Raw genomic sequence first — 13,822 nt, 5'->3', positions numbered from 1 at the left:
AAATCCCTACCTCTTAACTCTAAACCCTAAGGTTTGGATTAATTAACCCTATGAGTATAAGTGTATATTTACCTATTTAATGAAACATTTTGGTCATTTTGATTCTTACCGTCTATATTTGTGACAAAAACTTTTTTAGTGCTATCCTACGGTATTTCCTTAAATATTATCTATATGTACATTTATTTTAAATGCCCTACGTACCGTAGTTTTTTTGCATTATTGATTTTTTATTTGTAACAAAAGTAAATGTAAACACTTTTTAAGTAAAAAAACTAGAAAAAGTTGGATTTTGGTTTTTGTATAGAAATAAACAGTTATTTAAAAAAATTAGTTTTCCTAAATTTTATGAAAATGATTTCTCAAAAAAACTTTATTCGATAAAAAAAGGGTTTTGGAGAAACAGAAACCAAAAACTATTCCAAAAACCGGAAACAATCAACCTCATAATCTCATAATTTATAAGTGGATGCTAAATATATTGAAAAAGACACACGAATGTCAAAACTGAATAAAGTATCAATCGAAAATTAAGTTTATGGCATTGTCAAAGGTTAGAAACAATTCTTAACAAAAAAAACAAACATCCACGTAAACATGCGGATCAAAATCTAGTATTAGTTTAAATAACAAAAATTCCTTCCAAACGCAAGTTCCGTTTAAGTTATTGAACCTTAATTTAAAGTACATGAATTAAACTCATTTCATTGTGCAAACTTGATTTTATATTTTCGAAAATTTAGTGTTTGAATAGGTCATTCATTCATCGGTAGTTTTCTAATTAACAATGTTGTCGAATTTTTTTTTTTACTCAAATGAAGCTATTTTACCTAATTTAATCAAAATCATAAGATGACTAAAAAAATCAAAATCAAAATCAAAATCATACTCTGGTCTTTTAGAGACGCCATGATAGAGGAGATATTTTAATAAAAACATTTTCATTGATTACCATTCTGTAAAAGGGCATTTAACCGGAGAAACGACATCGACACTAGAAACAAAGACACGACAAAGAACAAACAAAAAAAAAACAGATCTGAAAGATGACTTAATAGTAACTTGATAGATAATAAATAAAGTTGAATCTACGAACAACCTTCAGCAGCGCCGACTTCAGGAACTCTCAACGACATCGACCTCTACCTGAGCTGGCTCAGCCACCGCCACATCAACAACTGGCCCAGAAACGCCGCCGACACCGAACACAACAAGGTGGCCACAAAGTTCACGGACACGACCATGAGTGCTCTTGCAGTGGCTACTCCACACCCCAAGGGGGAGAGAACCAGTGCCAAAACCCCCTCAAGACCAACTAAGGTCATTTAAGTCAAATAATATAGTGAATAAAGTAATGTTATGATTGAAAAGAATAATGTTATGATTGAATAGAATTCTAAGCTAGAAACAAAGAATAAACAAAAAAAAAAAAACAGATCTGAAAGAGGACTTAATAGTAACTTGATAGATAGTAATTAAAGTTGAATCTATGAACAACCTTCAGCAGCGCCGACTTCAGGAACCTCAATGACATCGACCTCTACCTGAGCTGGCTCAGCCACCGCCACATCAACAACCAGCCCAGAAATAACGCCGACATCACCAACATCCTCACCCGGCCCTTTTAAATTTTATAAACATATAATGTTTTTGAATTTTTATGATAATATTGTTCCATAAGAAACAAATGAAAAATTTTAAATTAAGCAAAAAATCTAATTCAAAATTAGGATAGGGGTTTATAATTTATTAGTTTAATACCAGTTTTTTCAAAAGGTTTCAAGATTACTACATACACTTCAATTTGCAAATGTATAAATTGCTACTTTTAGTTTAATTGGTTTTTGAATATCGGCTGCTTGTATATTGATATGCTGTTATAGGTCCAACAGATTTGTATTCATGAGGGGCAGAGAAACTTGCAGCTGTTCTTCAAAAACTTGTTTCATGGTGCTGTTTCAAAACTTACTGCCGGTAGTTTATTTTGTTCATTAACAAAGTTTTGTGGCCTGGAGTTAGTTTTTGTCCATGCATTAACACACTTTGTTGATGACAATTCTATTTTTAGCCAGAAGCAGTTCTCCTCCCAAAGTGGAAGGGTTTTAGTTTTTTTCTTTTATAATATTTGTTTTTGCCACAACTCTCTTGAGTCTCTCCAAATCTCACAACTCAAATTCCTCTGTCTTCTTGGGTAATCGGATGTTTTATCTTTTTCTTCAAGAACCAGTGACACGTTCATTGGTAACTGATAAATTTCTCAATACATTTTCTTGAGTGGCAATGATCTCGAATTTGAGAGAAAGTATGGAGAGAAACGAATTAAGAGAAGGCCCTATAGCTATTGCAGTGGACAAAGATAAAACAAGCTGTCAAGCTCTTAAATGGGCAGTGGAACAATATATACCACGAGACAGAACAATAAAACTTGTTCATGTCGTCCAAAGATCTACAGTGAATGCAAATGGACATTCTACAGATGATGAATTGTCTGGCAAGCAACAAAATGATAAAGGAAGTCGTCAGTTTTTACCAATGCGTTGTCTTTGCATGAGACGAAATGTAAGTATGAAGATATGTGTTTCTTTCTTGTTGCTTACGTTACCTTTCTTTTTGTCTCTCTGATTAATGTTCTTTTCTCAGATACAAAGCGAAGTAGTTATGCTTGAAGATCAAGACGTAGCGAAAGCGTTGATTGAATATATTAACCAGAGCTTTATTTCTACATTCTTGCTAGGTGCCTCGTTAAAGAAGAGTATTACAAGGTGACAAACTATAGTTTCATAATCCATGACATAACACACATGAATCTTGTATCTAAAAATGGTTTTTGGGTGATTCTTGATTTTGAAGGCTTTTTAAAGTAGATGACATACCAAGTAATGTGATGAGATGGGCTCCAGACTTCTGCACTGTCTTAGTCATATCAAAGGGAAGACTATCAAGTGTACGTCCAGCCACTAGGCATTTACCTCAAGGCTTGCCTTCTCCTTCTTCAGGGACTGCACCTTCGTCACCACTCAGCAACACTGATGAGGCTCCCTCTGAGATGTAAATCTACCATAACATTATGTTTTAAGCTCTGAGATTAAACTTCTTGAATTTTGGATTTTGAGCAGGTCATTGTCAAGAGAGGACGATGTTTTCTTTGAGGAGTTCTCATCCCTTGGCACAGATTCTTCTACTGTGAACATTAGTGACAGGATCAGTACAGATAGTTCGGTTCTCTCCTTCTATGATAAACTTGGGACTCCAAACATGTTGGAGATTCCTAGATGTCTGGATGATGATGATAAATCCAATCTTTCGATATACCTTAATAGTCCTTCTGATATAAAGCTGATGGACGAAGCAGAAGCTGAGAAGAGAAGGCTGAGGAAAGAGCTGAAGGAGACAATGAACATGTACCATGCAGCCTGCAGAGAAGCCCTCATGGCAAAAGAGAAAGTAGCAGAGTTAGAGATATGGAAAAAGAAAGCAGGGAAAAGGCTTCAAATGGCTGAGGAAACAGCAAAAATGGCCATCATGAAGATGGAGAAGAGAGAACTGGAGGTAAAGCCAAGAGTGGAGGCAGAGATGAAGGTTAGAGGGAGTAATGACAGAAAGGTGGTTCTGGATTCTCCTGGAGAGTCTCATATGGTGGTAAAATATGAGAGCTTGCTCCAAATTGTAGTTGTACTTTTCTTGTTCTACTTTTATTTCACACTCAGACAATCCTCTTTCTTGCGATTGGAGTTGGGAGATAAGTAACAATGTCATCTGCTTCAGGACAAGTTGCTCATTCATTATTCTCTTGTATAGATCAATCTTATTATATTTGTTCACTTTTCACAATGCAAAATCACAATGCTTGTTGATTGTTGTTCCCTTTTTTTGAAACTACTCTTAAATTCAAGTGTTCACACCTGTTAGCGCTAACTTCATACATGGTTGAGTTGGGATCACATATGATCCTCTTATCTGATGCATGAGAGTCATGCCATGGGTTCAAGCATCATAAAAACATATAGTTTACATTCAGAATAGGGACCGAATAAAACTTGAGGCTCAAAAACTTTTGCCTCAACATATGGGTTTAAGTTTAGTCTTGGTTAAGAACTTGATAGACATCCTTCTCTCTTACCATCTGTGTCCATCATATCAGCTAATACACATAGTTTTGGTATAATTATATGTCTACGATATATAACCTCAGTTTGTAACCAAGTTAAAGCAACTCGAGATCATCGGCGAAGGAATCCAGCATGATCGAGACACCATAAAGCAGCTTGAGCAGCCTGTTCTGATGCACTTTTCTTAGTTGGTTTAGTTTCACCATAACACTCCAGTGTCATATTGGGGGCATCTACAACCTCCAGGATTACCTTATAGCTGAATCTGTAAACATGCACATAGTTGACGACAACAAATCCAGTAACTAGCAGTTTAGAGATGTAGGCATTACTTGATCAATTTACTTACGTTTTCAGGTGGGCTGGCCCTTCCTCACAACATACGAACTCTGGTGTCTTCCAACAGTTGGCAACACATGTTTCGCGCAAGAGAGATTTTGCAGTTTTGATGATCGACCCACCTGTTCAGTTTTAGTCATCAAATTAATAACTCAGGATATATAGATGCAGGAAGTAATATCCAATCATTTTACTTCAAAAGTTCGTCATCAAAATACCTGCTTCTTTGATGGTCTTTTGAGGAAGGCTTTCTTCTTTTTCAGATGGTGGTGCATTGGTGAGAACTCGTCTGATGATGTATGAGCTGCTTGTTTCACTAGTCTTGCTTTCAGTGACAGGATCCACCTCAAAAGAATCTTGGATATTTACGTTTTCAACGTCCAGTCCATCAAGATCCACAACGCCTATAGGCTCTTCATCGTAGCCAATCAATTTAGCTTCATTTCGGATGCTATTCTTCAGAACATCCTCCAAGGGATTGGAGGTTTTTATGTGCCCATGAGCCTGCGGATGAATTACACAAATACTTTGTTAAGAAACCATTTACAAAACTGAACGCTAGGTAGCATAAGATAGAAATACATCACATAAATAGAAGGTAGTTAAGCCGCAACTACCTTCAGGTTCGTAAGCATCAGCTGAGCAGCCTTTTTGGTACTCTCTTTTTTGTTCCGACCAGTTGCAGAAGCTGTAAGGCAAGAACCTTTCTTGGTCACTTTTAATTCAACAGAAAAAGCACCATCCTTCTTTGTCGCTGATATCTCCTGATCCCACTTGTAAGACTGGCAATATTCAAGCAGTTCTTTCACAGGACTAAGCTGCAGGTTAGACAAGTTTTTCACTGGATCTAAAAAAGATAGCATTATTCTCCAGACATGATTCAAGTTGAACCCACAGTCGAGGAAAAGAGCCCCCAAAAAGGATTCTATCAAGTCACCAAGAACCTGCATACAAATATAATAACTACGTTAGTTCTTTCTTCCACTTATATATCCATATTATATCAAACAAGACAAGTTCTAAAAGAAAACTTCAACGAATTATCCCAGGTTCCACCAAAACACACTAATATACAGAACATAAGCAGCAAATACTGCCTTCAAATGGAAGGAAGATCCAAACACACACCTTTGGGCATTTTGGACCTTCAGATGGTCCGCTAGCCAATGGTGACGCTGTCACGAAGTTGGTATAATCCTTTATAGCATCATGGAGATAAGTAGAATCGCAAAATAGAAATCTCTGTAGTGAAAAACTGACAGCAACATTTGCAAGCGCCTTATTATTTACCGAGAGCGATCTTAGATCGGTCAGTTGACCAGGTTTCAGTTTCGGAAAGACTGAGAAAAAATAGGATGTCATCAAGTAGTCCAGAACAGCATCCCCAAGAAACTCCAATCTCTGCAGACCCCAAATTAGAGAATTTTGGTTACAATAGATGTATACCAAAAAAAAAATGAAAAGTATTAAGAAGAAAAAAAACCTGGTAGCAGCCTCCTCCATGCCTGTTGTAAGATGGATGGATGAAGGCTTGTAAAAGTAGACCTTTGTGGAGAAACTTATATCCAAGCAGGCTTTCCAGGGCCGCCAAATCAAAGCAAGTAGTCAGTGGCATGTACCGCTTGCTTGCAACACAAGCATCTCTTACTTGCAAGGACTCAAAATCAACATTTATGCCAATCCATTTAAGAAATTCAATGGCCCCCTTGAAGCCACTGTCAACTAAGAATGCTCCCACAAGAGCCTCAACCACATCAGCAATTGTTTTCTTGTGCAACCAGTGATGGCCTTTGCTACATCTGATTTCACCAGTATTTGATTCCAAAAGCCCAGGAACCTTATCCAAGGAATGAACCTCTTTCATTGCTGCCTCGTCACAGGTTACTCTGCATGGATGGCCCAATGCAAAGAACTGTGTAGGATCGAATGCTTGATCACGGATGTAAACCTGGGAAAATGCCAAGGTTAAATATAATCCAAAACTAGAGTTAACTAAATTACTACATCTCAGTCTGCTTCTATCTGAGATTTGATTTCGAACAAATGTAACTGAGAATATATTCAATGTAGGCAAGGGTTGTGGTGGTACTCTATGCACCATATCAGTATGTGCGTTCTGTGCAGCAACAGCTCAAACTATATTTAAAATGTACCGGCCACCAAAAATTTTTAAGGAATGTTTTGAGGACCTGCAAATTTCTCCTTGTTGCAAGCCTAAACAGGTTGGAATTGTTCACAGCATTTGAGCGTCTCCGCGTCAACTCTCCTTCATCAAGCCTATCATGATGTAGAAACAGGTGTCGGCTAACAGCAAACTTGAGGAATGCATCCCCAAGCACCTCAAGCCTTTCAAGAGAAAAGCGCTCCTGACATTTCTCTGTTGTGAGCGCCTCAAGTACCTATACCAATTCACTCGATCGGTAAAGATCAAACATAACAAATAACAAATTTTAAGAAAATCAAGTAAATGGGTTATCAATTGAAATGAGATTATACTCTGTGACCAGAAACTTCAGCTATCTCAGGGATAGAGGCAGACAGCATGTGTTTCAGTTCGATAGCCACGAGTAAATTCTCCATACGGTGCATGACTGATGGCAGCAAGGATAACGAACTTCCAATGTCTTTAGATAATCCTTTTATCTTTAACTGAGAAAGCTCTGGAGGAATTTCTATGAAATATTCCTCAAGTTCATTTGGTTCTGTTTTTTGGTAATGAGAGAATGGTAAAATTAGAGTATACAAGGTGTGTTATGCGTACACATACATGCACAAGAAATTTGTAATAAGAAAAAGTCAAATAAGAAAATTACCTAAATTCTCCCGCTTTCGGTTGTGAAGCAAGTTCCGAACATAACTAAGCGGTTTCAAACGCAAGAGTGGCTGTAAAGGATGCTTGAGTTTCACGCCATACCTGGTTTTGTTAATTAAAATGGGAAAGTTCTTAAACTCAGAAAATCATGTGATCCTATAAAATTCTACAGTCCCACCCAAAGTGATAAGGATTGTTATACTGCTCTCTGGAAACTGGGAAAAGAACATTATAACAAAATCAAACTAGAGTGACACAAAGAAAACGCAGAACGCAGGACCTCCCAGAGAAAATATGCCATCGAACAATCACTAAATAGTAGTAGCTTAGTAGCTTACGAATTATATATGCTTTCCAGATGGGTTTCGGTGATTGATTTTCTAATAGCACTGAATCCATTTCTTCCATGGCAGATATCCGTGACAAAAAAAAATTGCTTTTTGTGGGTTGCGAAAACCACACTGTTCTTCACATCATCAATACTCCAGCAGCCATTTGCAAGCTTTAAATGAGATCCCGCAGGAGGATCCATATCTTCAACTAAGCCAGACGGAGCCTTGAAGATAGGGGATGACAAGCAGCTTCTAATAGTCGCCCAATCAACAGATAAAACACTTTCTGAATCATCCAGATTAATTGGAAGAAGAAGGTAGAAGGTAGATTTGCTAGTTCTAAAAGAGTCTTGCAGCCCCAAGGGAACAAATTCCGTAATTAGCTCCCGCCGTTCAAAAATAATTTTCAGGGAAACCTCCTGGAAACGCTCCGCTAGCCTTATCTGCATAAAACATAAATCAATTTAGAAACGTCAATCTAGTTAAATTTTTATCATATTAAAAAGCTCAATACCTCATCATTGTCGAAATTGGCGTCTCCTTTTGGAAAAATCTTCACACTTACAGATCTTTGATGCGCAAGGTGAAGATCAAAATCCATAGTCTCAGCCTCAATGGGAAGAGGTGACTTCATGAAGAGACCAAACTTCTTGTAGATCCTATCGGCGGGATGAGGCACAAACCTTATGTAGTAAGATTGAAGATTGACACAACTCTTTGATGGATCCCACTTTTGTTTAAACAAGTCAGGAACAATCATCTCATACAGTTCACCTCGTGAACAGGCTTCACCTGGCAAGAAAAAAAAGACCGTTATATAACGAGTGATCAGTATAAACAACTAAGATTTATAACTGAACCACTTATGCACCTTCAACTTTATCAAAATCAAATTCTTCATCTGACAACTCGTCCTCGGTTTCTTCATTTGAATCCGGCAACAGAAAATTGTTAAGTACACCTAAGCTGTGCAACTTATAGACAGCCTTTAGACAAGCATTCCTTTTAGCAGCTTCAATCGAAGGTAGTAGCGAACTGACGATTTCACTTATAGGAGCATTAGCAGGTAAAGTTATGCGACAGATCGTTCCACCAAACTCGTCAACAGGTTTGAATTGAAATTCCGGCTTAGGCTGAAAAAATCTGATGGAACAAAAGGCGGCAAATGGAAATTCAGTTATGACACGCCTGCTTACTGTGGAAAGTGAATACAAGAAGCACCAACAGAAAAATTGGAAGCCTTACTCATCATGTGGAAGCCTAGAACAATACTTATAGAGAAGGGAGATGCTACTTCCACCACTGATACAAGCTCCTGTCTCATGAACTCTGTATACCTCATCATCAAGTCTAGGACAAGTTTCCTCTGACGTTCTGGAAGTAATTTCCAGGTTCATTCGATCTTCATTTACTTTAAAATTTTCAATCAGATCCATCTCTTTCTCGTTTCCCCTGAATCACGAAAGAAGAAACAATGTAAATGCGTAGGAGCACAAACGATCTCATAATTATGGCCTTATCAATTTCTCATTCCTACAGACCTGTCCACTAGAAACGCGTATTCAGACTTGGGCATTCGAGCACGGCCTCTGGACTGTATGAAGCTGGTAACAGTCTCCGGCAAATCAAAACGGATCACAAGACAGCATGTCTGAATATCAAGACCTTCTTCGCCAACTTTAGTGGCAACCAGTAGATTGAGCTGGAACAAAAAGAGGAACGCTTAGAAGTTAGTTGGAAGTGGCTTGAAAATTGATCCTAGAAAATACATGTTTGTCTAAACGGGTGTTTGCCTGTATTTTGTTTCTATATTATATGTGTGAACCGTGAAGGCATACAGTGTACATGGATCTCCTAATAGTAACTATAGATTCAAAGATGGCTAAAAATCACCTCTTTGGATTGGAACCGTTCAAGAATTGTCTTCATACTCTTTCTTGACATGCTCTTCACTCCAGAACTAAGTCCAACAAGGAAATCAGACTTCCAAGACTCTAGCAGTTTTAAACTATTTAGTATGCATGACAACGTCCTCGCAGTCACAATCCGATTGACAAATATTATACACTTCATGTGTGGCTCTATCCTGAAAGAAAAATACAAATTGAAGCCTACTGCAAAATATACCATGGGCTTCTCTTTCAAAATGGCCTCATTAGCATGACAGTTGAATCAAACACGATGCAATAAATTAGCAATCAAGGTTTCACAGGACTAGTGGACAATAACAACTACCTTTTCCATATAAAAATCCAATGTCTTTTGAAGGTGAATTAAGAGCTGGAAATTGTTTATTCAGGAAAAGCCATATTCTGTCTTCGGAACATAGATCTATTGATTATGGCCAATTTTTTCGTGTATCTATAAAGTCTATCTTCTAGGTGCTCAAACGTATCTTACGAAAAAAATAAACTAAAAAGGTAGGGATGAAAGATAGGTTAGTGCAGGCTAGATTGTTTAAAATAAAGTAAAACTTTGTCATTTTTAAGGTAAATGATACCATGAGAAAACGCAAATTCAGCATCGGTTTTTGGTTAAGTGACTACTCAATAAAGCTAAGGATAGTTCATTCATTTCTTTGGAATAAGCAGCACAGAAGTATTCCAATACTCTGTCACCTCTCCCAAGTACCAACCTGAATGCCGAAAGGATTTTAATCAGTTGTAACAGCTTTCTTGAGAAAAATGGTTCCTTCAACGCTGGTAAGCTGATAAGTTCAGATGCATTCTCATCTACAATCACAAAGACAGCAAACAAATAATGAGGCAATCAATGACTTCTTTATCAGGGCATTCACATGAAAATAACAAAATGAAGTGCACAATAAGTTAAAAGTTTCACAAGTTGCAACTCCGAAAAAGCATATGCATTATTGGAAGAAAAAAATAATTTTAAAGAAAATACAAACTAGGATACCATGCCATCATACCTTTAGCAACTTTAGAAGAAAGGACTTCGGCAGCCAGAGAAAGATATGTGATACATATCTTTGACTTATTATTCTCTTCCAAAGGCTCTTGATGTACATGACGGTCACTGTTCAGTTGGATTCTAGCAGCCTATAATAAATGAAGAGGGAAACATTATGAGGCCACAGCATATATATATAGCATACGAGACAAACAAGAAACAACACAGAATCATTTTGGCTAGATGTAAGGTTTACATATCGAGGTTAAATGGTCATCATAAATTAAAGAAAAATGCTTGGAACCTTGCGGATAATTTTTCTCTAGGAACTTTTATAAAATTGGAAATCGGAAATAATCCACAGTAAGGAATCTTATGCCAGCCGGTGTAACCTTTAGACCTACACAACTAATGCAAAGTTGCAGTTACTTGGCAATTGTGATTATTACTGCACCCTAAAATATATCGTCTGGTGCTTCGTAAAACATTGAAGAAACCAGGTAATACAAGTAATCAACACTTAATATAAGGAGCCTCGGAAATAAAGACATCTGAAACCAAAACCAGAAACTGTATATCAAATCTATAAATTAGTTTCCGTATGAAATGTCTACCTGTATTGCTCCCCAAAGGCCAAGATTCACCAGACTATATATGAGATTATCATGAGTTCTTTTCAGAAGCTTTTTCATATTTAAGAGGACCTGGGTTTGATGGGTATCAATCTGCTGCTTAACTGATGCCAAACACTGTTCATATCAGGAAAAGAATATCAGTTCATGTATCCACCTACGGTGACAAAACCAGTTATGAGACACATTAGACAACCCGCTGTTTGATGTCCTCCAGCATGTTTTCGTATTTTTCATATATGTTGGTCGATTGAGATGCTTCACTCCCAGCTGTCTGATAATAATATACTTTGACTATAGGAGATGAAACAAAACCATCCAGCTGGACGTTGCTTTCCACTGAGTAAACCTTTAAGATCAGGGTAAACAAAAAGGGAAATATTAAAACATTGTTCGAAAGCAAACTGAGTGTAAGACCATTATCATGATTGCAACCAAGAGAAAGATATTTTTGCTTTAGATTTGCATCAAATGATTAATTTGGCACCATAGTCTTGGGCCGAGAAGATCCAAGCCGAGTTTTATTTCTACTTCGGTATCACTCAAATCAACACAGTGTGACAGGTCTTAACATATAAGCTATCATCAATCATGCCTAGGAAAAATATCTTGTATGCCGAAATTAGGGAATTCAAGGACCAGCTTACCTTGGCATTGAGCAAATTTTCAAGGCTATTTATGCTTTTCGATAAATTCTCTGATTGAAAAGACCCTGAAAAACAGGTAGTGCTGTCAAACACTCGACCATGTATAGAACGAATATGATCAAAGGTCGCAGCTAATACCAAGGTCACCATAAACCTCATGATCGAAAGAGAAAAACGAAAGGTAAGCAATGTAGGAGCTAAATCTCTTGCTTTAGAATTTCTGCGGAACATATGTTCCTTCTTGCTAGGTGAAGGCTTATCACATTCATCGTTATAAAGAGAAATTTAAATGTTAAAGGAAAAATATAAAAAAATCTTCCTACGAGTTTCTCTAACTGGTATTGGGAAATTTTGACCATTTCATAATGCGATAATGAATGATTTGGACAGAAATGGAACTGTAATCAGGAATTCACATCACAGAAATGGGGCCTACCTTTGCCAACAACTGGAGATGCAGTCATTCCAAATATACGAGGTCCTTTTACACCTTCTGTTTTATAGAAAACCTGCATTTGCAAGCCCCTAAAAGTTGGTTATATGTTAAATGTGATCAGTCACCACATACCAAGAATGTGGAGAAAAGATACCTTCAAGATTTGTGCATAAGGATGGTTGCTTTGTTCTTGAGCATGGTGACACTCATCCAATATTAGAAGGGAAATCCACTCCATCCTGATGAAACAGTGCTGTAAGTTATGCAGAAGTATTTGTGGGGTCATAACGAGAACCTGCAGGAAACAGACAGCCACAATAACGATGATCTCATTGGTCAAAACGATGGTTACCACATAAAAAGGTTAGAAAAAAACAATCAACTTATAGGGTTAAAAGGATAGAAAGATCACCTCATTCTCTGAAACCTCTCTCTCCCAGTCAGAATGGGTAGTCACAGTCCGATTGCCACCGCAATGTGTTGCAACTTTGAAGTTGATAGACTTTGCTATGACTAAGGCTTGCTGAGAAAGGCAAAAAAAAAGCACAAACAAGAGAGTAAGAACATAGAGCCAAAATCAATCAGATCCATTACGCAAAATGATGTAATCAAGAGGATTATGCTCTCACCTGTTCAACCAAAGCAACAGTGGGAGCAAGAAAGATACAAACACTCTTCCTAGGGCTGAGAATCAAAGGTCCAAGCTCATAGATAACCATCACAGCAATGTGAGTCTTCCCACAACCAGTTCCCAAATACACGATAACGTTCTCCTCCACTGCTTTCTCGCACAGATCCAGCTGATACCTTCATGCACAAAAGCAAACCACGCCAATGAATCTCAGCACAATCAACAACACACTCGTTTTTTTATTCTTCTGTAATCAAAGACAATCTCATCAGATTTTCTTTGGATAACATGTTAATTTACTAGTCCAATGACCTTACTCAGCTACAAACTTGCAATCTGAAAGATAACGAAAGTGTACGGAAACCGAAACGTGAAAGCAAGCTAACGGAAGGTGAAATCGAGCTGCGAAAGTGGAGAAAATCGGGGAAATCGAACCTCCTGGCGATTTTTCTAGGATCTTTCTCCATTTTGGCGGCGTGATCATCCGTCCAAGCGCCAGCCGCCGAGTAGTAGGAAGAGAAGGAGGAGGAGGAAGACGCGAAGGAAGAGGAGAGGTTAGTGTCAGAAGCATCGTCGCCGATTTCACGGTCCGGCATGGTTGAAGAAGGGAAGAAACTTGAGAGTGTGTGGCAGTGAGAATTGAGACGGCTTACTTGCTTTTTGCTTTTTTCCCAGAGCTTTGCCTCCCCAACGAAGTTATTCCTTTTTCTTTTCTTTTCTCTTTTTTTCACCCTCTGGGTCAAGCTGAGGTCAACTGCTCTCTCACGCATTATTCATGATCGCACGTCTACTTTCAAATGATTCCTCTCTTTTTTTTCTCCTGTCCTCGTCTCCTTTAAAATGATTCGACTACACATTGATAGGTGATTTAGTTTTTTTTTTTTTTTAAAGGTGATTTAGTTTGTTAATAAATTCAATTATCCAGAAGGATTCCCTAAACCCTAAACCCTAAACCCTAAACCCTAAACCCTAAA

General features: G+C 37.7%; 2 protein-coding genes across 2 annotated transcripts; one reads left to right on the top strand and one right to left on the bottom strand.

Moving 5' to 3' along the window:
• The first annotated feature begins 1,108 nt into the window (after nt 1–1,108).
• On the top strand, nt 1,109–3,904 carry LOC106318170 (U-box domain-containing protein 51-like). The gene is made up of 5 exons (XM_013756041.1): nt 1,109–1,320; nt 1,884–2,559; nt 2,641–2,762; nt 2,851–3,048; nt 3,117–3,904. The coding sequence occupies exons 2-5, from the start codon at nt 2,281–2,283 to the stop codon at nt 3,745–3,747; spliced, it is 1,230 nt and encodes a 409-aa protein (XP_013611495.1). The 5' UTR covers nt 1,109–1,320; nt 1,884–2,280; the 3' UTR covers nt 3,748–3,904.
• Nucleotides 3,905–3,991: 87 nt separating this feature from the next.
• Nucleotides 3,992–13,641, bottom strand: LOC106318169 (dicer-like protein 4). Its single transcript, XM_013756040.1, has 25 exons — nt 13,284–13,641; nt 12,847–13,024; nt 12,630–12,740; nt 12,372–12,512; nt 12,218–12,290; nt 11,782–11,846; nt 11,331–11,483; nt 11,117–11,251; nt 10,522–10,651; nt 10,228–10,324; nt 9,486–9,678; nt 9,134–9,294; nt 8,838–9,044; nt 8,464–8,735; nt 8,107–8,384; nt 7,599–8,035; nt 7,262–7,362; nt 6,945–7,150; nt 6,638–6,847; nt 5,932–6,396; nt 5,577–5,849; nt 5,066–5,392; nt 4,667–4,952; nt 4,459–4,570; nt 3,992–4,374 (listed from the first exon to the last, which is right to left on the bottom strand). Exons 1-25 carry the CDS (start codon nt 13,616–13,618, stop codon nt 4,221–4,223), a joined length of 5,100 nt encoding a protein of 1,699 aa, XP_013611494.1. The 5' UTR covers nt 13,619–13,641; the 3' UTR covers nt 3,992–4,220.
• Between the last annotated feature and the right edge of the window lie 181 nt (nt 13,642–13,822).

This window comes from Brassica oleracea, chromosome C9, assembly GCF_000695525.1.
Source record: "Brassica oleracea var. oleracea cultivar TO1000 chromosome C9, BOL, whole genome shotgun sequence".
Taxonomy (NCBI): Eukaryota; Viridiplantae; Streptophyta; class Magnoliopsida; order Brassicales; family Brassicaceae; genus Brassica; species Brassica oleracea.
The sequence above is the reverse complement of the archived record's forward strand: the minus strand, read 5'-3'. Positions and strand labels throughout refer to the sequence as shown.

Excerpts from the sequence above, each read along its gene's own strand:
- LOC106318169 (XM_013756040.1), bottom strand. The coding sequence starts at position 13,618 with ATGCGTGAGAGAGCAGTTGACCTCAGCTTGACCCAGAGGGTGAAAAAA. Across the intron at positions 9,679-10,227 it reads AAAATCCTTTCGGCATTCAG|GATAGAGCCACACATGAAGT; the intron begins GTTGGTACTTGG and ends TTTTTCTTTCAG. Across the intron at positions 6,397-6,637 it reads CAACAAGGAGAAATTTGCAG|GTTTACATCCGTGATCAAGC; the intron begins GTCCTCAAAACA and ends GCATTTTCCCAG.
- LOC106318170 (XM_013756041.1), top strand. The coding sequence starts at position 2,281 with ATGATCTCGAATTTGAGAGAAAGTATGGAGAGAAACGAATTAAGAGAA. Across the intron at positions 2,560-2,640 it reads GTCTTTGCATGAGACGAAAT|ATACAAAGCGAAGTAGTTAT; the intron begins GTAAGTATGAAG and ends TTCTTTTCTCAG. Across the intron at positions 3,049-3,116 it reads GATGAGGCTCCCTCTGAGAT|GTCATTGTCAAGAGAGGACG; the intron begins GTAAATCTACCA and ends GATTTTGAGCAG.